General features: G+C 32.8%; 4 protein-coding genes across 5 annotated transcripts; all 4 read left to right on the top strand.

Moving 5' to 3' along the window:
- Window positions 1-368: 368 nt before the first annotated feature.
- Window positions 369-7,970, top strand: LOC131932450 (uncharacterized). Of its 2 annotated transcripts, none has more exons than XM_059289358.1 (12): window positions 369-643; window positions 2,418-2,636; window positions 3,376-3,466; window positions 4,288-4,359; window positions 4,619-4,663; window positions 4,796-4,840; window positions 5,125-5,217; window positions 5,516-5,593; window positions 5,831-5,893; window positions 6,113-6,178; window positions 6,269-6,342; window positions 6,971-7,970. In XM_059289358.1, the coding sequence occupies exons 1-11, from the start codon at window positions 421-423 to the stop codon at window positions 6,318-6,320; spliced, it is 1,047 nt and encodes a 348-aa protein (XP_059145341.1). In that variant the 5' UTR covers window positions 369-420; the 3' UTR covers window positions 6,321-6,342; window positions 6,971-7,970. The 2 variants fall into 2 exon arrangements, with proteins under 2 accessions (XP_059145341.1, XP_059145342.1); XM_059289359.1 differs by having other exon boundaries at window positions 512-643; window positions 2,418-2,530.
- Window positions 7,971-10,055: 2,085 nt separating this feature from the next.
- On the top strand, window positions 10,056-13,617 carry LOC131932459 (uncharacterized). Its single transcript, XM_059289365.1, has 4 exons — window positions 10,056-10,313; window positions 11,797-12,032; window positions 12,862-12,926; window positions 13,524-13,617. Exons 1-4 carry the CDS (start codon window positions 10,085-10,087, stop codon window positions 13,615-13,617), a joined length of 624 nt encoding a protein of 207 aa, XP_059145348.1. The 5' UTR covers window positions 10,056-10,084.
- A 129-nt stretch (window positions 13,618-13,746) lies between these two features.
- On the top strand, window positions 13,747-15,953 carry LOC131932458 (uncharacterized). The gene is made up of 7 exons (XM_059289364.1): window positions 13,747-13,751; window positions 13,901-13,993; window positions 14,144-14,233; window positions 14,467-14,535; window positions 14,794-14,883; window positions 15,046-15,120; window positions 15,512-15,953. Exons 1-7 carry the CDS (start codon window positions 13,747-13,749, stop codon window positions 15,603-15,605), a joined length of 516 nt encoding a protein of 171 aa, XP_059145347.1. The 3' UTR covers window positions 15,606-15,953.
- Window positions 15,954-18,077: 2,124 nt separating this feature from the next.
- LOC131932457 (uncharacterized) lies at window positions 18,078-23,118 on the top strand. Its single transcript, XM_059289363.1, has 5 exons — window positions 18,078-18,151; window positions 18,300-20,245; window positions 20,401-20,492; window positions 21,859-21,913; window positions 22,004-23,118. Exons 2-5 carry the CDS (start codon window positions 18,364-18,366, stop codon window positions 23,116-23,118), a joined length of 3,144 nt encoding a protein of 1,047 aa, XP_059145346.1. The 5' UTR covers window positions 18,078-18,151; window positions 18,300-18,363.
- Window positions 23,119-26,896: the final 3,778 nt, after the last annotated feature.

Here is a 26,896-nt window from a genome sequence, read left to right as displayed (position 1 = left end):
CTGCGCAAAGGGCAAAAGTTTATTATTTAAAAATTGGTTAAAATTCATGTCTATATCCCGAGTTGTCATCCCCATTAGTGTTTTATAATATAATAAGAATAATCGAGATAGTTTAGGGGAGATCACTCCCGCTTTATTTAAATCGTTAGTTCAGCATACAGTAGTAGTATTGATCATTAAGCGCACTCGGTATTAAAATTACATTAGCCCTAAGGAAGAAAAATTCGTTGTAATTATTATGACAATGACATTTAAAGCCCTACGGGATACCATACGATGGCCTGCGCCACTAGATTTATGTTTCGTATAAATTTATCTCGTCTTAAATTTTAACTACTCCAAAAGTGTAGAGAGTTCTCTACGTCACACATCCGTCTCCGCCATATCGGTGCACACAGATTCGCAGAGCGTAAAATTAAAATGGTGATTTGTGCCGTTAAAGGTTGTGATACTCGAAGTGGAAGGTTCAGTTGTAAAGATATTTCTTTATTTCGATTGCCAAAAGTTAGGTACAATCAAGGAGAGAGAGATCGCGAGTTATCTGAGCGTAGACGCCGTCAATTTCTGAAAAACATTTATCGAAGCGGCATCAATGAAAAAGCTATAAATAACATGCGAGTTTGCTCACGACACTTTGTTTCAGGTAACTAGATCTAGATATAAAATATGGATATCTAGTAAATCTCAGTATTAATACTTAATTTAAATTACAGACGATGTAGAATAGGGAAAAGTTCATAGTTGACTGTGCTAAACAAACTCACGGTAAAACTCCATTTTAGCATATTATTTTATTCCCCGCTTCACGTTCACCTCCAGTTGAGCATATTTTATTATCAACACAACCAAAACAAGGAAAACACTAGACCTATTTCTTTATGAACTTTTGTTTTAATTTTTGATAATTTACATTTGTCTTTTGTCAAAACTTGAGAAAAATTCAAATTTGGAATATTTTATTGAATGAGCACTTTTTTTTTTCTTTTGAAAATAGGTTCGTGTCATTTTAGGATAAACTCATAAATGCAAGTCCATTAAGTTTGTATTGTTAAAAATATCACGCACTCATGATACTATAAATAAACTTATATGAACTCACTAGGGCCCTAAGCTGCTGATGTATTGTATGATGATAAATAAAGTCAATGTGAACTGACGGTGAACCCTTGACCATGTAGCGATTTTTCTCTCGCCGACGATCACACCCTATGTAATAGAAACTGTAATGCTTATTTATAATCCTTTTTACCGTTTCTAATTAAAACACATATTCATAAAAAAATAAGTAGATCCATATTTACCACCAAATCTACTAATCCTAGTGTTTTCTTAACATTTTTGTGTGTTTTGGTTGTGTATATAATAAAATACACTCAAAGGGAAGTGAACGTGAAGTGGCGAATAAAATACGCCAAAATGGAGTTTTACCCAAACTCACTATCACTATGTATTCCCAGCTAAAGGAATTTTGGTAATCTATCATTTTAGGTGCGTAAAATCGGCAGAGGCTAGTAATGTGCGAAAAAATTGCCTCATTGATCCTATTATATAATCTGTTCATGAAACTGTTTTCCCCTGCGTCTTTTACAATGAAACCAAGTGTAGTAGGCCTAATTGTCATTTCGCATTGTGTGTTTTTACCCCACACACTATATAATTGTTTTCTGCATAAAAGTGCATGCTTTAGGAATTTTTCCAAATGCGTTGAAATACTGAGATTCACACTTTCTTCTAACACCTAATGCCTAACATCAATAAATGCCACCCTCTCTTTCCACAGATTGATTGAGGTACTGTAACCTACTATTACTCTGCATATCACATGATCTTAAATATGAATTCCTGACTCCTATTTTTAGATTGCGTGACACACATTTTCAGAGTTACCCCTGACGCTCAGTGATCCGGGTAGTCACTGATATAATTAACTATTAATTAAGTTGCTAATATTCTAATATTGACCTAACTTCAGATTATAAATCTAAAATAAGGTTAAATAACCTACTTTTTTCTCTTAAAAATATAAAATACAATGAATGCAAACTCTGCTTTCTAATCCTTCCTCCTGCCATAGTTGCAATAAATGCTATTATTATTGTAAGTTATCTCATTTGTATATGGCCGGCATGAAATAATAACCCACTGGGAATAGGCATTTCAGCGCAATTTTCAGCCAACTAGTAGTGGTAGTCTTATAAGCTACAGACATTTTATTAGCTATATAATATTACTACTGTTGTGCATAAGTATTAATTTGCAATTTTAGGGACTGCACTCTTATTAAAGTTAAATTTTAAAAAACTGATTAATACATAAGCCTGAATAAAGAATTTGTTTTAATTTTAGTAATTAGGCCCTAACTTAATTTTATTAGTTTTACTAGATTTTAAAAGTTTCATTTTTCTATATTTGTCCAGGTAAGCCAGCAAACTTCAGAGATGAGAAAAACATAGACTGGGCCCCAACTGTTGCTCTGGGACCTAAATATGTCACTGAAGAAAAAAGATGCGACAGGGTCTTACGGAGCCAGGTAAAGAAGCAGAAAAAACGGAGAGGAAAGAAGGAGGGTTGTAAGTTAAATAAACAATGCGGAAGCAAGCAGGGAGCATCCAGTTCTCATTTGGATGATGATGTAGGTAAGAATATATCATCAGCAGTCACATGACAGCACCACCATTGCCACATGCTATTTAAATAATACATATATACTTTAAATTTTGAGAAATGCAGAGTGGACGGAAAGATGTTCTTGTTAACTAAAAAGCCATGAGTTGGGTACCATAGATCATCCATAGACTAAATTGACCCTTCAATGTATGTGCTACGGTGCACCAGTGAAGGAAGTAAAAAGGCTGGTGGAAGCCTACTGGTTTAAAGTAAAGTTTCCCTTTCAAACCTGACAGTCTATGGGGCAATTGAAGTAGAGTTCACTTGTTTCTGTGACTACTGGTTTAGTGGCTTGCATATTTTTGAGATATTATTGGTTTTTGAACATTGCTGGAGTGAGTTCTGCCATAAGGCTGTAAGAGAGAGGTGCAGTTACACAAATAGTAGCTTATCCAGCAAAAGTCCAACTTTGAGCAGACTAGTAATTATTTTCCAAATCATAATGTTAAAAAATTAAAGTTCATTGGAGTACTGGCTTTAGCCCCAATTATTTTTAACAATAATATTATAATTACTTGTTTGATGATCCAATGGTAGGATACATGATTGCTAGCTAAAAAGTCTTGAGCTTTTGGTACATCACCTGACACTAAATTCCTCATAAGTTGAGGCTAAACTTACTATACTAATATCTAAAGCTCTCTGAAGTTTTTGGTCTTTACTTTTTAAAAAATATTTCATCACAATTTTTATTTTATTCTGAAACAGATTCAAGTCAGCAAAGTGAAACTGTGGTACCAACAGCACTAGTTATTAGCAAGCGACAAAATGGAGACAAACGAGCTTTACATATATTTGGGTAATATTTATTAAATATATTTTTTTAAACAGGGCCTACTAGTCTCGTTGGCTGTTTTAAATAAATTTATTCATTATAGTTTTATGTATTTATGGTTTAGCTGGGACATGGGCCTATACCTATATTCTAAAAAAAATTCAGTCTGTTATTAATAAATTATCGTTATGGTATTTAATCTGCTGTGTATTTCCAATTTATTTTTTTATAAAAAATTATTATCTTGGTTTAGCTTAATTAATATCTCTTTACTATTTCAAGATAAGTGAAGTAGAGTTTATCTGGTTCTGTGTGACCAAAGCAAAAGCTTGTGACTATATCACAATGCTCATCACTATTTCCATCTGTTGGCCACTGAGTTTTGGACTCAGGGATGTCTTAATGACACAAATCTTGGATATCGTGCGATATTGAATACTGTTTTGATTTTTTAAAAATTTTGATTTAAAATTTAGTTATTTTTCTCCTTCAGGTTTGATTAGTAATAATAGCTGTTAAAAATGTATTGAATAAGATAATCATCTTTGCGCATTGGTGCCCAAGTCACATGGGGCAGATAGAGTTCATCTGCTCCAATGATTCTGCATACAAGAGGTAGTGTGGTCAGCAGTATCCCCAGTTTCCTCTTTTCCCTAGTGAGAGTCAGGTACCCATCAGAGCTGGGTGTATCCAGGGACATCCTACAGCCCCGGATCTGAAATCAATACTTTCATGTTCGCTGTCAAATGATTTACCATTTGGCCATGTCATCACGGAATAGGATTATAAAACTATCTATTTGATTCAGTGATCTATATTTAATCTGTATTTAAAATATTTTTTAGGATAAATCAAAAAATCGTTGATGATAATGATGAAATGGAATCTTCAGCTGATAATACAAGCATCCTTAACAAGTAAGTTAATTACTTTAAAAATAATTCTTTTCTGCTACCTTCATCTTAACACAGTAAACTAAACATTAATATGCATTTCCTGTAATTATCTTATGTTCAATTAGCCATAGACTAAACTGTTAACTAAGTATGGCTGACATAATTGGGCAACTAATTAATATTTTTTAGATTAATTTAAAATAATTACTTTCCTTGAAGGGGCTTTCTTAATTAAAAATTTTTTTAGTTCGGTAATAATGTTTTAACATTTTCTTTTCAGTGTAAAGACATTTGGAACTCATACAGAACACCCATACTCTGTGAGGTATGACTGACATAATTGGGCAACTAATTAATAATTTTTTAGATTAATTTAAAATAATTACTTTCCTTGAAGGGCTTTCTTAATTAAAAATTTTTTTAGTTCGGTAATAATGTTTTAACCTTTTCTTTTCAGTGTAAAGGCATTTGAAACTCATACAGAACACCCATACCCTGTGAGGTAAAAAAAATGTTTAATCGCATTTACTAAAGTGTTAATACATTTATGAAAATAATTTTGTGTTCTGCCAGATAGGTGTGTGAGTGGAGGGGTATTTTCAACTGTGATGTCATTATAGAGCGAGGGTCATCCCTTTTGATGATGCTAGAGGGTAATTGCTAGAAACTTGCTAAAACAGTGAAGCGTCGTTTATTTATGGACAACTAGTAATATTTAACAGTGTTTTTAAGATTGTTCATTTGCTTCTTGAAGATTCATAAAATGTAACTATCTTTTCCCCTCAGCATTGTTAAGGTGAAGCATAAAGAAAAAGATGAACAAGATAGTGCCAGTTTTGAAATGCCAGATTGTAGTTTGGTTAAAGAAAATGTGATTTGGTAAGATTTGGATCTGTAGGCAAACAAATACATAAAATTTTAAATAAAATATTTTTCCGTTCTGTTCAATTATGGACTTTGAGAATTTATGAGATTAAGGCATAATTATTTACATTATATTTTATATACTATCAAGTAAACATAAATAGTTTAAAAAACATATACTTTATAAAGCAATTTCCATTTTTGGTATAGAATTAAGCAGGATGTAAACTTCTCATAAATAATTTGTTTGGAGTTTCAAAATCCAATAGTTATTACTTTAATGACAGACATTTTTTGTTTTTGTTGAAAACAGTTCAAATAACTTTTACTGTACCAGACCAACCTCATTGTTAGAAGAATTTAATGGAAATACATCAAAAGAAAAAGAGAGGTGATTTTTTTAAATTATTTGTATTAGATAAGGTTTTATAACTTCATAATTAATTTAACTTAAGGTTTTCATTTTTGTTTTTATCAAACTTATGAGCACACATTTTTTCAACACATATTTAAAACATGTATTTAAAAATGTTTATTAGGACTTTAGTAGTTTATGCAAGTAAATATAAAAACTTCAATCTCTACCTATATTATATACATTTTTAAATTGTTTTACATGATCTGTCAGCCTGTACACAAGTACAAAGCCGAAGCCTGTTACTGACATACCCAAAACTGTCTTAAAAACTGAGTAAGTTGATATACAAATTACGTAACAAATGTTCATCTTCACCATATTTGCAAAGGTTCCTCTCAACTTTCTCTTTGTACTTTTATAATCATAGTAACTTTTAGGATTTTTTTGTTTATAAAAAGCAGAGTAAGGGCCAATTACTTATTTAAACAGAAGTTTACAATTTACTCCTAATATAATTTTTTGAAGGTTTTTCCTCATTTATTTTATCCTTAGGATTAAAACTGAACTTGATGATGAACAATCTGACGATAGCATGAGCCAGGAGCCATGTGAAACATGGTATATTTTTCTATTGTTTTCCTAAATTGATCTCCTTAGAATTTTACAAAGCTTAGCTTTATCTCTTTATTAATGTAATGTCATTTTCAGGGTTAAAAATGAAGAAAATGGTGCAATGTATAGTGTCTTCAAATGTGCATGATGTTGAGCCTATCAACAAGAGTGTGAGTCACTTATCTTTTATAAATGTAGTGGGTTAATTATTACCTTATTAAATATTTAAAAATTCATTAGCTTTAACCCTTTCAGCTGACAGCAGTAAATTAACGTTATTAGCACATACATCTCATACATTTTTAATCTATATATTTTGAATTATGCTCAAATAATTCATTCTGTGTGAAATGTAGTACAGTTTTTGAAAACCTACAACAATTGCGTAGACCAACATGGCAAGGAGGGAGCTATTCGTACAATAATTTGTGGGGCTGAGAGATAAAATGGGAAAAAGTAGGTTGGGGGAGTAAGGGTTAAAATTTTACAGAAAAATTGATGTGTGAAGGGTGATGTCGTATAGTTTGGTGTAGTGGAATTTTGTTTTTGTTCACTTAGTTGTTTTACCTAGGTATAAAATACATAAATATAAACTGTTAGAGAAAATAGAAAGATTGTTTTTCAGAGCGCATGCTGGACAATGCAGTATTGCATCATTTATTTATTTTTAGTTGTATTCCTGTAAATTTTATTGATACTGTAAACACTGGTAATAATGTTTATTAAATTGAAAAAAAACATGTTTTATTTACGCTGTAGGCCTATAGATTTATATATTTATTATTTACTTATTTTCAGGAGAGTCCACACACAAATGGGTGTTTAGATAGTTGAACGATGATTATTTTGCCTTGTGAATGAAGGAAAAGAAACAGAGTGACTTTTTGCTTCAAGGATCTTACAAATTCAAATGTCCCTGCTCAGAGTACCATATGTAGCAAGAAAAGAAAAATGTATACCATAATCTTCAGCAACCCTTAACCATTAGACAGTTTTTCACAAATGGTGTTAATTTAATTCTAGCAGAATGCAGAATTGTTTATTGTTTAAGAAAACATAAACAAGTCGGATGAAATTTAAGAAGAGGAAGCCGTATGGCTTCTAGAAAAAGTACAATAAAGTACCTCACAGGAGATAAAGAGAATGTACACATTTTCTGAAGGAAATTAAAATATTAAAATGAAAGCTTTTTTATATAGGAAAAGAATGCTTATAACATAAATACTGAAAATGTGTACATTTAATTAGAAATTATTTCTTGACAGGCTAGAAGCAATTTGACAGATATTTAAAAAGAGCATATTTCAAAAAAGCTTTAATCAAAGAACAATGGACCATTTAATTAGAGTTTTAAAATAGGCTTTGTCCGCTCCTAATTATTTATAACTTGACTAGATAATCCTTACAGTTTGAGAAAATGCAACTCAGTTCAATTTTCAGCTAGTTTTGCAGCCTGAATCAAAATGTATTATTTTGTTATTTTTATTTAGTGAAACTCACAAATACAATTACAATGTATATTTTCATCTGCAATCAGTCATTTTTATCTCTCATGTCCCAAAGTGTTTTCATAAAAACAAACTGATGGTATCTTGTGGCTAAAAATGTAGTCTTTCTTTCCTTGATTTCAACAAGGACTATAATTATGTCATTAGTTTTATTAAATAAATTTCAATTGTTATCTGCATTATTCAGTGTTTTAATTTTTATATTTTTATTTGATTTTTCATATATAAATGATTTAAATGATTAACTAACTGAATTACCTTAAAATAGCAATTAAAGCACTAAAAGAACGTTCTAAATGTGTTATTTCCTTTTTTAAAAAAACACTAAGCATTGCACACTTTTTAAAATCTGATTTATTATCTCTAAGTAGTAACTAGTAATAATAGTAGTATATATTTTCTATATAAATTATATTTCGTTCAGGCGAGGGGGGGGGAGTAGACGTTTTTATGGGGGCTTTGCCTCCGCTCCCCCCGTCGGAAGAGATGCCTGGAAGAAACTGCATGTTTCATCTGCCCAATCGACCTTTAGGTCTGAAAGTGCTTTACATTTTTGTTACTTTATAATAAACTAAAATTTCGAAAGCAAAAGAAACTTTCTCTTGTTAGAAATAGGAATCAAGAACTGTAACTCTGTTCTATTTCTCGGATGCCTTTGGTGTGTGAAACAAGTAGATCTAGTTAGTAGATCTATTAGATAAATTCCTCGATGTTCTGTCGTTTTACTTTTCTTTATTTTTTTATCAAGAAGAGTCTAGAGTTCTAGATCTAGATCTAGAAAAAGTAAATAGATTCTGGATCTAGATTCTACTATACTACTATACATTTGCTTGACTAACTAGAGTCTTAGTAATGGACAATCCAATCACAATGGTTGATGGGGCATCTCTAAACGCTAAGTTCTAGATCTAGATCTAGATCTAGTAAAATCTAAGCTAAACTCAACCAAACTCATTGAACTGAATGCAAAAAAAAAAAAGTGCAAGCGAAATGAAATTTTTATTTGGCACTTCTGACCTACTCACTGTGCCCTCTCAGTCTCATCTCGTCAACCCTTAGTAAACCCTTAATTTGTAAGCCTTTAGTAGCCTTAGTTAACTAATAACTTAACTTAACAATAACATTATACTATAATTTATAGTTCACAGTTGCATGCTTTGGACACTGCAATGACAATGTTACTACTAGATCTAGATCTAGATTCTAGTCAATTCTAATGGCACATTCAGTCAGTTGTGTCAGAGTACTAACTTAACTGTGTGTAGCTACTACAGACTACTACTAGATCTAGTTCAAAACCCAGGTCTTTTTTTAATGTTGACAATCTTACTATCAGCAACTAGCACAGCAAACCATAAATGATAAAATTAATCGAAGTGACTACTCGGAAGAAGATTTTTCTCCCCATCTCCACTTAGTCGGCAAAAGATAGCTCTGCACATGCGTAGTGACCTAGGGTTAGGGCTAGAATAGGGTTAGGGATAGGGTTAGGGATAGGATTAGGAATAGGATTAGGGATAGGGTTAGGGATAGGATTAGGGTTGGTGTTAGGGTTCTGCGGTTGTAAACACACGCATGCGCAGTACCATCAAAAACATCGTCGCGATATCATTGGCAAGTTGTAGTTTCTCTCCATTGCGCATGCGTATCTTTTACCAGCTAGCATTGGCCAAAATTAATACATAATATGATGATTGGCATTGGTGGCAAGAGATGGTTGTGGGATGGCTGAGTGTGCAACATGAACAAGAAAAATGTACAAATTGGCTACAACATAAATCATAAATTGTCACAAAAATCTGCAAATGTGATGGCCATAAGAAACCTATTGTATGCCTACAACTACAAACAGTCAAACAGAAGAAATTTAATATTTTCATAGAAAATATTTTGGACAATAGTGAAAGGGCCAGTCTAAACTGGGTATTCAGGTGCATCAAAGTACAAGATAGGACAGCAGCTAGAAAGCATTAATTCTCAGCACAATTTTCCATAGTTTCTTATGGCTGGACTACTTGTACCTACATTGATTATGATCAGTTAGAACAAGGAAGTTTTAAAATGTTTCCATTAATTTTTAATTATTTATTTCTTACATGCACACACAATACTCTCAGTAAATTAAGAGCTTTGATGCATACATACCAAAAGTCTGGAAAGACAGTTTGCCACCAGTTTTCATAAAACTTGCAAGAATCTGTATATCTAAATCAGTTTTATGTTTACTAACTTTCTTATTTATTTTTTTTGGAGATTCCATTGCAGACCCTTATAAAAATAAAATATATACTATCCTATTTCAAAATATAAATGAACAAGTAAACTAGCTCTATGAATATTATTTTGTTTTACTTTACTTTTAATACCCAGGTTCTAGAAGAACAGAGAACCATCTTGTGAGAAAATGATAAACTCTTGTTGTGTTGTGAATTGCAAGAACAGCCAACACAATAACAAATCTTGTCAATATTTCACTGTTCCCGTCTTGAGAAAACATGAGGGGCCTAAGGCCAAGGCAATTTCAAAACAAAGAATTCAACAACTGTTGAAAATCATTAACAGAAAAGATTTCACAGAGAAATCCATTAAAAGCAAGGAGAGCCTGACTGTGTGTACTTACCACTTAGTCTCAGGTATGAGGCCTACTTTTATGTAATAGTTTTCTTATAAAAACAACAGCAGTACAGTAACATATTCTGTAAGAACTGTTTTGGATCATGACTAGAATCTGAAATGTTATCTTCATGAAATAGTTATAATTTTTTAAATAAACCGGGAGTGATCTCCCCTAAACTTTCTTGAATATTCTTATATAACTTGGAATATAGACATGATTTTTAATTACTTAAACTTTTAAAAATAGAATAGAATCTCATAGAAAAAAATAATTGCACCAAGCGAATGCCAAAACAAAATGTGCATAATAGTGCGCAATATTATTAGTACTTTATAAATTTAAATGCAATTTTTGAGAAATCGGAAATAGCGTAAAGTAGTACTTCCGGTCAACGGAAATTACTCAAAATTTAACAGAAGGTAGAGAATTAGATCTTTTACTTACATGTGAAATTTCATTGATCTATCAGAAATAGTACTCAAGTTATATGCTTTTGAAAAATTCAAAGTAGAAAAAGTACCACTTCCGGTTATCAGAAATCGCTCAAAAGTTGATCAGGATCTACGATTTTGATAAAATACTTATATATGAAATTTCATCAACCTAGCTGTAACGGTACTCAAGTTATCATGTTTACACACCGACAGACACACAGACATAGGGACAAGATTGCAAAATTATATTTTTCCGTATCAGTGAGGTGTAAAACGTCAAGATTTGTAAAAATATCGATTTTTTTTTTGCACGATTACAATACTTTCTCTATACTTCGTATATACGAAAAAGTAAAAATGACCCAATTGAAGAGAGCCACCCAAAACATAGTACATTGGAGAGGTGTAGCTGCAGCCCTTTGGCCCTCAGGGGCTCCACATGATTAAAGCTCTGAGCCACATAGCAAAACAGATTTTACATTGGTACTAACAAAGCACAACTGCTAGCCTGACAATCTTAAGTTTGATTTTAGTGTTTGATCCATTCATCCAGCCCTGGCAGATTCCTGACTTCATTCGGGGGAGGAGGGGGGGTGGGGGAAGTAAAGGTGATTACAGGCATAGTGTTGACCACATAACTCTTTACATGCTGAGGTAACAGAGAGATACACTCAACCATTATTCTTCCCATTATGGGAAAGGATACTTTTATAAATTAGTTTAGGATTTGTTTTTAATTAACTGTCTTGGTCATTACATTATTGATTTTTGCCACCTTTTAGGGTTCTGGGTTTGAATTTGAAATATATAATTGACACTTTTATTTATGTTACCATTTATTTTCAACAAAACAGAAGTAGTGTTCAGTTTTTTCCACAAAAATGTAAACTTGAAAATATCATGATGATAGTTGAGGACTTGAATAGTAGAGTACATAACTTCAGACCACACCATCATCCATTTCTACAAGAGTGTCCAAAAAAGTCCATAATAACTTCCTTTTCTGTTTACAATTATAAACTTTCTTCTCTTTTTAAAATCATATTCTTGTTTTTTTCAACATAGGCAAACTTTGCCCAAAACTGGAAGGAGATGAAGTAAGAAACTGTACAGTATCTGAACATGTATGTAACAAAGCTATTAATAGACTGCTGCCCGTACCAGCTGACCAGTCATGTGGGACACTGCAGACAGAGGTGACTGCTATAGAAAACCAGGCACTTGCTGATAACATCTTAGACAATGTGGAAATGGAATGCACTATAAGCAGCCAAAATAATGATGAACTAAACTATGACACAGTAAGAGAATAATGATTTTACTAGATAATTTAGAGATGGTTCCTTTCTTGCCTATGGAGCATGAGTTAATCCTGTTGTTAGGCAAAGGGCTGCAACTACACTTTTCCAACCTATTCAGGTTGGACAACTCTCTTCAGTAGAGTTTATGTAAGTCCTTGCGTTGTCTTCTATAGTCACCTCCAGGATGTTTTTTGTTCGGCCCACATTCTCTTTTACCTGTGGATTCCAGACTAGTGCCTACTTTTCTGTTCCGCTCAGCATAAGTCAAATCCATCCTTACTTGCAAGTTTTGATGTCTTTCTTTACAGGCTTCTGCTTTGTGCTATGTCACAGACATGCACTCAAGATTATTTTTTCTGGCCATTATATTTTAAGGATGTGTTGTAGGTTTTTGTTTGTGAAGGTCTGTAGCCTGTTGATCTTTGATTGTAGCCCTCCAGGACCCCAAGCCATATTGCAGTACTGCCTTTATATTAGTGTTGTAGATTCTTTTCTTGTTCTGGAGAGACAGGGCTGTGGAATTTCATAATGGTAGCACTTTACTTATCAGAAAAAATTTAACGCCTCAGAGGATAAATAATTATAATGGTGATGATCAATTTTCTTCATTATTATTGTTTTTCTACAAGGCATATTGATCTCCCCTATTATATTTTTCAATGCTGATTTGATCTTTCCACATCGCAACATTGTCTATATTGTCTGAAATATTTCTCCCTTTAAAATGATGAAAAAAAAATTTCATGTTTTTCATGTGAATGTTGTAAATTAAGAAATGATTTTTATTCAGGTATAACAACAAAAATTGTTCTAACTTTTCAATCTATAGTTTAGAAAAGATGAGCATGAACACTCTAATAACTCTCCATCTCCTAATGAAAGTTTTCTTTTACGGTAATTTTGTTTTAATTATTTCAAAGTATCTGTTATGTTGAAAAGAATGTGCTTGTGTGTAGGTGTGGGTGTCATGTGTAAAATAAATTAGGTACGCCTAGGTCAGTGGTTCTTAAGCTGGGTTCGATTGAGTCTATCTCAGGGTTTAGGCTTAGGTCAAGACACACAGCTGACTAATAAAGTTTGCGATCAGATTTCATCAGTGTGGACAATAGAGCTATTAAGAAGTGTTTGTTAAATGTGCTTTTGAAACTGGCGGGGTTGTAGATGAGTGAAGTCTTTGAACCTCCAGCATAATGCAAACTTTATTTTATAAACAATACTGTAGTTTCAGTGGCTAAAATTTACCTAGTTATATATGCTATATTATTTTACCTACTAAAAGTAATTCATATTAGAATTTACAGTTAGGGCTTGAATATAAGTAGGATTAATATTTAAGTTTGAAATTAAGCTGAATTTAGGTTTATTAGAAGTATATGTTTAGTTTTGTGAAATTTTATGTTTATTTTTTGTTTTATTTTATCTTCAGATAAGAACTCAAGAACTCAAATGTATTAGTATGTTTAAATGTGTATTTGTATATTTTCTTCTCAGTTCTATAGATGATTTGACCACACAATGCAGCGCTCCAGCAGAACAACCTTATCCTGTGAGGTATTACACTCGTAATTGTTTCACTTTCTTTTAAAGGGTAAAGATAGTTATTATTTTATATTTTTTAATAATCCTTAGGTTACTGATAAGGCCTGAAGAGTTGTAAATCAAGATACTAGTGGTGTTAATAAGTTAGTCTATCTAATTGATTAGTATAATAAAAATGTGGTTGGAATTATTATATGTTATTTCAACTTACTTAAAGCTATCTCAGCTATATGACCTAGTAACAAATTTGCAAGCAAAAATACTCTTACTTTTCAGTTAGAATTAACTCTTCATATCATTTGTAAAATCCAACTTTGTTTATTTTTTAGTATTTTTAGAGTGGATCAAGAAGCAAGAAGTGATTCCTGTGATACCTGTAATGACCAACTTGATTTCTATTATGCTGAAGAGGACGCAAAATGGTAAATGTTCCTTGCTCTCTATAATAGATTTTGAATAACTTTTCATAAATTTTACAAAGTATTCAATTAGAACAATACTATATAGGCCTACATATTTTTATGAAATAAAAAAAAATAATAAAATAAAACAAAACTTGTTTTTCACAACAGCTCTGAGCACAATTACTGTAAGAGACTGTACACATCACTGCTGGAGGAATTTAATAATTTAGACACGACAGCAGGACAACATTCCACCAGGTATATTATTAAACACATTTTTTTTTGCTAATTTTATTCTGTTTGTGTCTTCAGCTGTTTTGTTACATTGATACAAATACTTAACGTATCAACCATTGTCACTATATTTTGGTTACTGTTTAATTTTTTGCTATAACAACCAAAAGCAAAATTTTGTAATAAAACTCACAACCTTAAATAAGGAAATAATTTTCTATTTCCATGAACTAGTGTATTTTAAATTTATTCTACAGTTGTAATGACCAGATAAGCATAAAAGAGGAATACTTTATTGAAACAGTCAATGCAGAAAATGTATCAAAGTAAGCTTATATGATACATATCAATGAAGGATAATCTACTATGTCTAATTGTATTCATTATTAAGCATTTCTAAATGTTTTGTTTTGTAGGACTAGAAATCTATTTTACTACTTTTAGTCTCATTTTTAATGGAATGCTTTTAAGTTTGGTTACACTAAAGTGCAAAGATTTTTACAAAATATTTCATCCTATGCAATAGTAAATTTAGAAGTTTAGTTTTTAAAATAATTCATTTTGGAAATTTCTACGTCAACCAGGTTGAAACATATTGAGAGCTGTTGTGCTGACTTAGAAATCAAAGAAGAACCTACTAGTGATACAGATTGTCAAACCACAGATCTACCAGAGTAAGATTTTATTTACCAGCTAAACTTTAAGAAGCAGATATTTTTTTTCTGTACCAGTATCACTTTATTAGAATAATCTATAATTCTTTGTAGAAATAAATCAAATAATGTGTTAAGTATTACTTTATCTAGTTTACTAATAATGTGATTGTTCATGTTTAGAGTGAAGATTGAGGTTGTTAATGATGAGATGTGGGAAGAGAGTTTGAACCAAAGACCAAGTGATTTAGAAAATGGGTAAATTCTTTTTCTACTTCTCTGATTAACATATGTGATTTAACACTCAAGGATAATATGTTGGTTATAATTAGAGTTTATATCATATAATTATTAAAAGTGAATATTATATAGCATTAAAGGAAAGGATCAACATTCTTTGTTTTCTTTCATTTTATTTGTTGTAGTTGATAATATAAATCAAAACTAAACATGTATAGCACCAATACAAATTTAAAGGAAATATCACTTTGTGTAGATTATTTAAAAAATAAATTATTAGAAAGTATTTACCATCAAACGTTTAATGGAGTATCAATACATTTTTAGTTTACTTTTTAAAAATCCTGTGACAAAAATGTATACTATCTTTTTTTTTTTCACCATCTTTTTTTTTCTCACTATTTTCCAGGGGATTATACCTTACTGAGGTGACCGAAGCTTTATCTGAGGAACTGAGAAACTTTAATGTGTTAAATTTAATGCTGTCTGCTGGGTTCTTATAGAACTGTGTAACTTAACCTGAACTTCACTGACTCAGTGGAACCTGATGCTGTAGCTGTACCAGAATCTGCTTTGGAAGCAGCTTGCTAACAGTGTTAACTGAGTGGACAAAAACAACTAGAAATGATGCTGTTATTTTCTCAGCATTTAAAGCTACAGTTGACATTTGGTTTCCATTGACTATTGTATTGTTAGAAAGTGTCAAGTATGGGTTTGTTGATGTGTATGTTGTTGTAAGGGGTGAACATGTGTAACAAGGGAAGTGACTGGTCAAGTGACAGCATCTGTGTTGATAGCGTGAGAAAATGGAGGTATGTAATATTGGATGACAGTTGTTTGTGTGATGGTGGATGTGTTTGATAGTGGATGTTTCAAACAGTGGATGTGTTTGGGAGTTGAATATGTGTGAAATAGTGGATGTGTGTGGCAGTGGATGTGTGTGATGGTGGATGTGTGTGATGGTGTGTGTGTGTGGTGGTGTATGTGTGTAGCAATCAATAGTTGTAATTGGAATCAGAGAGAGATGTTGACAGTGTTACTTGGAAGAATGTGATATTAAAACTATTTATCTCACCCTAACAACTTGTGACTGCTCCTGTCTAAACCAGCGAAGTACGCCCTCAGTTTGTCTCAGGACTAAAATATCAGGACCCTCAAAGTTCTCAGCTCAAAAAGAATAATGGTCCTTTAAACCATTACGTTTCTCACTTGGTCTAAGTTACAAAAATTAATGAGTCACATCACTAGTGAGACTTTATAATTATAATCAAAGCACTAGATGTCTTTACTGATCCTATGCTAAGTAATTATGAAAAGGGGAGATAAGCACATTGTTTATAATAAATGCAATAAGTATTGTGGAGAACTGTTGCAAAGTTATTTTAAAATTTTAATGAAGATTTCAGCTTCAGCATATCAAGTTAGAGCTCACCAATGCAATATTTTTTGTGTTGACCTTTTTGATATCCTTAGTGTTTGTTATTACAAGTTAGATGAAAAACACTCTAAATTGATATACATATCATATATTGTTGAATGTATGAGATATGATATGAATAATTAAAAAAAATATGTTAGCTTTAGTTGTTTTACTTCTTGTCATCATTGTTTTTGTCTAATTAAATATTACCCTAGTTCTTTAATTTCACAAACTTACAATAAAACCCTTCTAAGAGAGACAACTCCCAAATATTAAAAAAAAAATGCTGCCGCGCAGTCAGTGTGGTTGGACAAAGCCTCCGGTAGCACACGCAAATAGAAAAGCGGGCTTAAGTCTGAGTCGATCAGTAATAGGCACATGACATGTTGACAATTATGTAGCAGGAAATTCCCTCTAATATTACATTTGCGAACGAGGAAGAAAAAAAATATGTGCGGGTATTGCTTTGCATTATCTGCAAAACACGAAAAAAGGTAATACATTTCTTAAATGAACATCGTTTCAATAAGTTAGGAATTAGGAAATACAAATCATAATATCTGGATTAAAAGTCCACGACGGAAATTTGCTTTGACCTTCCAGCGAGTTGTGTTAGGGTAAAAAAAAAACAACTATAGTCATAAATAATGAATCTAGGATTTTGATGTTGGGTTTATTAAGAGTTTTGATAATATTATGTGTATCTACATATTGGATAGCCTGCTTAGTTTTTATACCCCCTTCTCAAGATTTTCGTCCACAAAATTATTCCATGTATGGAAAATGATGACGTTGCTATCCTGACATGTATACCAAATTTCATCTCCATCGGCCAAATATTATGCAAATTATTACATTGTGTACAAAATGTACGTGTCACAACAGAGTAAAATATAAAAAAACAACGTGTATAAAACATGCAATTCTGGATTGCTATTTACTTGGCATTAGGAAGAAGTTTTTTATTTGAATAATACACAATTCAGAAGCCTTCTAGAATATAATGAAATATTTGTTTTAAATTTTGAAATATTTTTACCAAAATGAAATCCACGGTAGCTTGAGCTTAAAATTTAAACGTTGAAAATGTAAAGCAATAACAGAAAGAAACTTTGTGTTTAAACTATAGACAAGGTGTGCCCGAGTGCAAAACAATATAAAATTCGTGTTTTTTCTTGGAAAATAAATGAGTCGAATTTTATGTGTACTAATATGCTTGGTATCAGGAGATCAGTTGGAAATTCAATATTTTCAAAATCAGACTCCGTAAAGGTTGAGAGTAAATCTTTCATTACTTATTACTATTTCTCTAATTAATTAAGTTTTCAACATTTAACTCGGTGTTAAAACATTGAAATCTTGCTATAGCGATTCAAAAGCCAAAACTAAATGTTAATAAAACAAAGTCGACCAAGTAGCACTGCTCGATCGATAAAACTTGACGTTTCATTTCCGTGTGTCACAGCTGGCAGCGGTGTGTAGACAGGGCTCGGTATTCAAGCGGGTAGGCCCCTACTGTGTACTGATACATCGAAACCAACACAATGTAGGCCTAGGCCTACACTCTTTCGACAAGGTATGGTAAGCAACAAGTATAACGATAGAAAGTGTGCGTCATCTTATCAAAAGGTAAATAAAAACCTCTGTATTTACTTTATATGCCTTTGACATTTTAAACAGTTGCAAAACTTAGATTAAAAGACGGGAATAGCAAATATTATTGAATTGTATTCTAATTTTCTAAAAAATTTTCCTTTATAATTTTTTACTTCTTCAGAACCACCAATTGAAGCTCAACTGCTGTCATCAAATATGTTCTTTGTTGGAGGAGACTTTCCACAATGAAGATTCTAATCGCCTTCATGTGTGCTTGTGTGTTTGTTGTACATGATGTTTCTCCAATTTCCATGCACCATGATAAATTTATTGTTAGTCCTAAATTAGACATTAAGTTGCTGTTACCGATATTCAACATTGTTTTCGACCGAGTTGAAGAAAAATTAACGCATCTGACTCAAACGATCTCATCTAATCTCGCCTGGGCTAGAGACGTTTTGAAAAAATCGGTGCTAGAAATGTTTCCTTCAGATAAACCTTCGGAAAAGCTGTGTTTTAATTTTAATACGATTCACGAAGACGGGTACACATTCCTGATGTTGGAATCCTATCGTGGAAACATCAAAGCTGTTCAGTTTTTACTGGCATTAAAAGCTGATGTGAATGCTGTTGCGAAAAATGGGAAAACAGCTTTGATTCTGGCATCAATGGCTGGACATGATCAAATTGTCGAGTTACTTCTGAAGCATAACGCCAATTTTGATCAAACTTTGGACTATGGAATCAATGCACTTATGATAGCTGCAGTAAATGGATATGAGAAAACAGTGGAGGTTTTCTTACAAAATGACATACATATAAATAAAGACATTAGACAAAAACACAATGCACTAACGCTTGCAGTTTACCGAAACCATACACATATTGTAAAGTTATTCCTAGAGTATAGCATCATAAAAAATATAAAGTTGGGTAAACAGGTTTTATCGCAGTCTCTCTTAACGGCATCGAATCAAGGCAATACAGCTATAGTTGACTTGCTTCTAAATTATATCTCAGATGATGAATCTATAGCACTTTGTGCGCTGCTTGCATTTTCAAAGTATCAACATTCGGTTCTGGAGGTATATTTTAAGCATTATCAAGTTGATTCATTACACATAGGAGACTCTACTTTGCTGTCGTATGCCGCATTTAAAGGCGATGACAAAAATATGAAATTTCTACTAAAACATAAAGCAAATGCAAGCCAAGTTTTACCATCAGCTTACGATTTTGCTAGTGCTTTAATGATAGCCGCAACGAAAGGTCATATAAGCACGGTGAATTTGTTATTAAAACATAATGCTAATGTGAATTACATAAGTAAGAAAGGTGTTACCGCCCTGCTATTGGCAATAAACAGGGATTATGATAAGATAGTAGAACTACTTCTGCAGAACAAAGCAAAAGTGAATATGAAGAGTAATGGAGACGTGACTGCGTTAATGTTTGCCGTCGATAACAGTTCTAGAAAAATTGTAGAGATACTGTTAAAGTATGGTGCTAATGTAGACCACTTTTCAAAAAAAGGGTACACTGCTTTAATTGGTGCAGCTAAAAAGGGACGTAATGACATTGTAGAATTGCTTCTTGAGCATAAAGCAAATGTTCATCAGAAAGACTTTGAGTATGGGCGCAATGCTTTAATGTTTGCATCTTACGAAGGACATTATAATACAGCAAAGCTGCTGTTACAGCACGGTGCTATGGTGGATGATGTTAATATTTTTGGCTATACATCACTTATGGCTGCAGCAGAAAGAGGCCATGACCTTGTAGTTGAACTCCTGTTAGCTCACGGAGCAGACGTTAATAAAGTGCACATGTTTAATGGCAACGCTTTAATGGCAGCTTCTTCCATGGGCCATCTCACGACTGTAAAACTGTTATTAAAACACAACGCTAGCACTAGCCAGATAAACGAATTCGGACAAACAGCATTAGATATAGCTGTTCAACAAAATTATACAGAAATTGTTGAGCTGTTGCGACAGTACACCGCGCCTCAAGACGTTTCCCATCATGAAATCTCAGACCAGCAAATGTCTCCAGAAACAAGACATTCTCTATCACCCGACACAGACACATCTAGCAGCACCTTAACAGTAGCGGGAAACTATGAAGGTACAATCTTGTATTAAATAATTATACACATTCCTTACATCTCTTTCGTAATGCATTTTCAAATTAGAAAATAATTTCAAAGTGACTAAATTATTATTGTAATTGTTTTTGTCAAAACTTTGATTGTCATTTATTTATTCACATTTTTTTTACAGATGACTCTTTATTGTTGTCATACAACCATTTATTCCTTCAACTTTTACTCTTCATCTTAGTTGTATCGGTAATATCAACCTATTTCATTCAAGTGAGTTTTCAACATTTGGTTTTTTGTAAGTTTCAATTCACTTAAAAAAAAGAACAGTGATTATGTAATTCAATGTAGGTAAAAATAATTGTTTTATGTTCAAGCAAAGTCCTAAGCAAGGGGTTATAACTTTTAAAAATAAAATATCGGTTACATAATCACATTATGTAAGTTGAACACTTCACACAAGCACGCTATATCAGGAGTGGTGAACTGTTACAACGCAGGTATTTCAAATCTAAGATTCATAAGTGCATCTTATAAATATATGTATTTATGTATGGAGAGGTGGGGAACCATCCCCAAGTACCCCTGAGATCAGACAATAGCTATGCAAATGCATTTTTTAAACATTATAAATCGAACAGTTCACGTCAAAACTGATTTTATATATGAAAAAGATCATGTCACTCTAGACAAGCATACGTTTTCCAAATTTTAATCACATTTGTGGGGGTTGGGATTACCTGTTCCCTATAGCAATCCTTTTGATTTGTCTATGTAATGTAAATATGTTTGTAGTATTTTTAGAAATTATGTGTTGATTTATTAAAAAGAGGCAGTTAACAAAATAAATAAGACAACGATTTGACCAATCACGATGACTTATTTATTAGTTAAATTTTTCTTCCTGTTTTCTGCCATTTGTTTATTGATTTGTTTTGGGGTTAGATGTCATGTTTATTTAATAATTTAAAACTCATTACTTTTTTTAGTCTAATGAAGAAATTTAATATACAAAAAGATCACAGTGGACATCTTTAAATATTCTAATTTTACAGAAATACATACGGCTATATTCCATATCTAACAACAAGTATGAAGAAAAAATTCTCTCATTACTGATGTGTTTATGGAAGTTTTTTCACAATGTAACTATGACGCCATTGCTTTTACAAAACGTCTGGGAATGTGACACAGCAGTTCCACCCTTTAAGTCAGGATTTTTCAGACTTTTAAATTTTCAAGAAAGAATAAATTGTGCGACATACGTACAGGAAATGTCACCGAACTGTGCCGGATGTGTGGTTATATCGGTAAGAAAAACGAAGAAATCGCAAAAAAACGAAATTTACATGGAGTGTTGCCTAATTCAAGAATACATGAAAACGATTGTAAAATCCATTCTAGAGAAACATATTGTAGACAATCAGGGGGTAAGTAAATTCTGAATTGTTAATATTTAATCATAAAACGTTTTTTTATTTCGGGTGCAGGCCTACATTTAAATTTTATTTTAAATTAATATTTAAATTTCATTTTGAAGCAAGCTTAAAATAATATACAAAAGTAATTTTGATTAAACCATTTGAAATAAAATGTATAGTATGTTAGTGACAAAAAGTTTAATTTTTTTATTTTTCAGACAGACCCAGATGATGCTAATTTTAGAACTTTTTTCAATCTATCCGCTGAAGTTGGTATAGTTATTAAATCAATATTACGTTCTTCCGATAACGTTTTAAAAATAGAACATTTACAGCAGTTTGAAAATTTAAATACTAAATTAGCAAAGTTTACTAAAAACAACTCAACTCTTATGAAAAAACTGCGTTCAACTTTCACTGAAAGCAGTGTAAAAACAACAGAGCCAAAATTAATTTGTTCATTATTTGGCCTGAACGAGCTTTTCGAAAGCTACCTACTTCAGCTAGACATTGGCTCTATCAGACATCAATCTCTGGACTTTTACATACAAAGATGGCTGAAGACCACAGTCCAGGCAATAGAAGAGACAGACCAATCAGCTTCATTGTATGAATGTATGCTTAGAATTGGTTTATCACAGGAAATGGCCAGCACATATTTAGAAAATCTAAGCCAAGAATTCATCAATATGTATTCATCTCTGTATTGGTTGTCTCGGTATTTTAAAAACTTGGCCTCGGTGAATCCTTTGATTACCAATTTACCCAGGAGTTGTGTTTTTGATGGGGAGATGGGTGTTTGGGAAACTCGAGAAGTGCGACGCGACGGCCAAACGTTTACAATTCAAGTCTTAAACGAGAAGTCGTTCCCTGTACACGATAGGCATGGTCGTGATTTAACCTGCGACAGAATAAACCGCTACCTGAAGAAAAAAAAGTCCGCTGATTATATCTACCTTTATCACGGTACTTCTTTGGCGTCCGCAGAAAAAATCGTCGTGAGTCGCGGAATTGATTTACGACAAGGCTCCAAAAATTTAGACTTCTCGCACGGCACTGGTTTCTATGTGATAAATTACCTTCCAAAATGTATTGAGTGGAGTTCTAATGCTAGACCGGAAAACCACGCAATCATTATTTACAAGGTCAGCAAAACAGAAATGGAAAAAAGAAACGGACTTATTCTGGACAACGAAGAACAATGGGGTAGAGTTATTAAGGCATGCCGAAGTGGTTTTAAAGGTGAGATTGGATCTGAGGTCGAGGACGAGCTAGAAGAATATGAATACGTCCGAGGCTACATCTGCTCCAATGGTAGAGCTATAGAAAAAGATGCGGCGGTTCCACTTCAAGTGATGCAGGAAATTGTTGAGGGCGATGTACCGTGTCGACCTTTACAAACGTGCATTTTAAAGAAAAAGTGTGCTGTATGGTTTAACTCCAATATTTTTGGAGTCGTTGTTTACAGAACGCATTAAATATATGATGGTAAATACAAAATATGACATATTAATATTATTATATACATAATGTGCATGAAAATGTATAGTATAATTATAAGATATTATATAACAAATTAACAATTGTATCATTTTCATTTATTTTTATCATTTAAGCTTAAATATTCAAGTATCTTGAAATAATGAATCACATGAAACATTATTACATTATTTATACATTTATAAAACTATTAAAACGTTAAGCTATGTTTAATCGAGTCAATCTGTTTCCTTAATTAAGTAAAGTCGTCTGCTTATGTATCTAAAAGTTCTAATATAAATGAGTTTAATGACTAGTCACGCAGAAACAGTTTTTTTTTAAAATATTCCCATAATCTTTCAGTTAGGTGTTAATTTAAAATTGCTGTTTGCTTCAAACCAGTCTTCAGCAGTATACATGTCATTATTGTACACCAAGTTGATCAAACGTAAACATGATTTAACAATTAAATTTTATGATTTAAATGATATTGTATTTGTCTGAGCTCATTCTGTGGCAATAAATGGTCACTTAGGCCACCACTAATCAGATTGTTTTTCTGGGATGGAGTAGTCGGATGGTAGAGCATACGACTGCCAACACCAAAGTCCCGGGTTCAAGTACGTAGAACGTCCCCGAGTCCACCCAGCTCTTATGGGTACCTAACTCACGTTAGGGAAAGTAAAGCAGATTGGCAAAGTGCTGACTACACTATCCCTTCATATGTCGAGGTCACAGAAACAGGTGCTCTACTTCAATTGTCCCATAGACCGACAGGTTCGAAAGGGAATTTTACATTACTTACTTTACTTAACCAGAATTTTGAACCAAAGTAGATTTTGTTTATTCTCTCACAAATGACTGCATTAATGAGAAAGACTTGCATTGAAGTATTGAGCGAGATAGAAACGTGCTAGTTCATCGCATTTATAGTGAAAGCATTGCTTTAACTATCTACAGAACAGACGGAAAGAGTTGTAATGCATAACTTAGGTTGCTGTAGGTATTCGTAACTCGTGACTTTTCGCGTTAGCAACCTCAGCTAAACTGACCCAACACGCCGATCCTGGTTGGCTAATAAAATCGATGACTACGTTTGCGGTGGTGTAAACGTTTTTGCATTACTACATCATTTATCTGAGTGCTATGAACAGTGGCGTAGTCAGGAATTGGTCATGGGAGGGGTTCAAAGATTTTCCATATGTATACAATCGTATATATATATATATATATATATATAAATAAATAAATATATATATATATATATATATATATATATATATATATATATATATATATATATATATATATATATATATATATAAATAAATAAATAAATATATATATATATATATATATATATATATATATATATATATATATATATATATATATATATATATATAGGTGTCCATGGGAGGGGTTATAACCCCCCCACCCCCCCCCCCCCCTTGCCTACACCACTGGCCATAATACTCTGGGAAATTGTGTAGTAGGTGCCTATATTCGTTTTAAAGAGCAGCCCTACCAAAAGGACTTAAGTGAGTTACAGCAATAAACCAGAAGCAGCGCCTGGCATTTAAACCGAAGATCAAGGGCGATCAACTTGTGTTTTCTTTTAAAATTATTATTTATTTATTTTTTTAACATTAGACCACGAAACGTATGAGCGGTGATAGTGGGGACAAAACCGATCATGGAAATATAGTTCCTTCATTATTTACACTTAAATAGAGTTCTATTCAACCTATTTGATATCTAGGAGCAGAGCGACCGGTAAACTAGTGCATAGTACCCTATAAAAAATAATAATAAAAAAATAATAATAGACTTTATAATGGTGCCCTGCCTAAACGGCCCGGGACAAATTGGCCCCGTCAAAACGACTCCTTTAATATGACCCCATCAAATCGACCCCCGACAAAACGACCCAGTCAAAAGGGCCCCGACATATTGGCTCCCGTTATATTGACTCGCGACATATAGGCTCCCGACAAATGAGCTCCCAACATTTAGGCTTCCGACAAATGGACTCTCGACATATTGGCTCCCGACAAATAGGCTCAGGACATACTGGCTCCCGACAAAATGGCTCCCGACATATTGGCACCCGACATAAGGGCTCACAACAAATGGGCTTCCAACAAATGGGCTCATGACATATTGGCTACCGAAAAATGGACTCCCGACATATTGGCTACCGACATAATGACTCCCGACATATTGGCTCCAGACAAATGAATGGAATGACCACTATTGGCATAAAAGTATCCATTTTTTCCTACCGCCACTACTACTATAACCTCTTTTTAATGCCTGAATGAAATTGTTTTTCATGAACCAACATCAATTCACAAACAAATCAAGCCCTTAACAGCTAAAATCCACCAATTCTAAAATTTTGATAATGTTTAATTTACAACAGTAAAGATCTGTACGATATACATAATGTTTACAGGATAACGACATTTTGTTTTGATAACCTACAAGCATACTGGAGGTAGGAGGGTACAGCGTGGACCCTTCTCCCAACACACTGAGTTGGAACAGCCTATAACCGACTCAATTATGGAAGTCATAGATAGATGACCTTTAAATTAAAACATACTATATTTTATAATAGATAAACTAATATAAAAATAAGGCCTACCGAACAAGAGATGCATACGTTGTATTACTTAAGAGTGTTGGATAAGCTAACTCTAAAGAATATTGATGAAGGGGTCCCACTGGCAGGTGTCATATTCAATGAGACCGCTTTGCCGGGAGACTTAGTCACTACAGAAACGGTATTGTCAGTGGTCCTTTTGTCTGGAGCCAAATTGACAGGAGCCTTTTTGTCGTGAGCCAAAATGACGCTAACCTATTTGTCGGGAGTCGTAATGACGGGGGCCGTTTTGTAAAGAAACTAAATGGCGGAAGCCTATATGTCGGGAGCCTAAATGACGGGAGCCTATTTATCGGGAGCCTTTATGACGGGGTCCATATGTCGCAGGCCATTTTGACGTGGTCAGTTTGACGGGGCTCTTATGTCGGGGCCGATTTGTCGGGGTCGTTTTGACGGGGCCGTTTTGTCATTGGCCGTTTTGACGCCGTACGCTTTATAATAATAATAATAATAATAATAATAATAATAATAATAATAATAATAATAATAGTAATAATAATAATAATAATAAAAATAATAATAATAATAATAATAATAATAATAATAATAATAATAATAATAATAATAATAATAATAATAATAGTAGTAGTAGTAGTAGTAGTAGTAGTAGTAGTAGCAGCAGCAGCAGCAGCAGCAGCAGCAGCAGCAGCAGCAGCAGCAGCAGCAGCAGCAGCAGCAGCAGCAGCAGCAGCAGCAGTAGTAGTAGTAATAATAATAATAATAATAATAATAATAATAATAATAATAATAATAATAATAATAATAATGTTAATAATATTAATAATAAAATAAATAATATACCTAAATAATAATAATAATATTTTAAATAGCTCATCACCGAAAATTAGAAAATAAAGCTGTCCTTAGAGATCTAGATCAAGATATAAATGAAAGCGTTTGTCGCAAAAAAACGCCAACATGTAAGTGTAGGCCTTAATTACTACTATCTCATATTGAAAAGATTTCAGGAACGGCAACCGATTTTGCATTTATTGTTCAATAAGACTGTTTACGTTCATTTATTTTTTAAATAATAAAGTGTATTTAAAAGCTTAGGGGTCACCTATAAATGACGTCACGCTTTTTTGACGATTTTTACCTCCCCCCTC

Source organism: Physella acuta, unplaced genomic scaffold, assembly GCF_028476545.2.
Source record: "Physella acuta isolate Inbredline_101_S28 unplaced genomic scaffold, ASM2847654v3 ptg002182l, whole genome shotgun sequence".
NCBI classification, from domain to species: Eukaryota; Metazoa; Mollusca; class Gastropoda; family Physidae; genus Physella; species Physella acuta.
The sequence above is the reverse complement of the archived record's forward strand: the minus strand, read 5'-3'. Positions and strand labels throughout refer to the sequence as shown.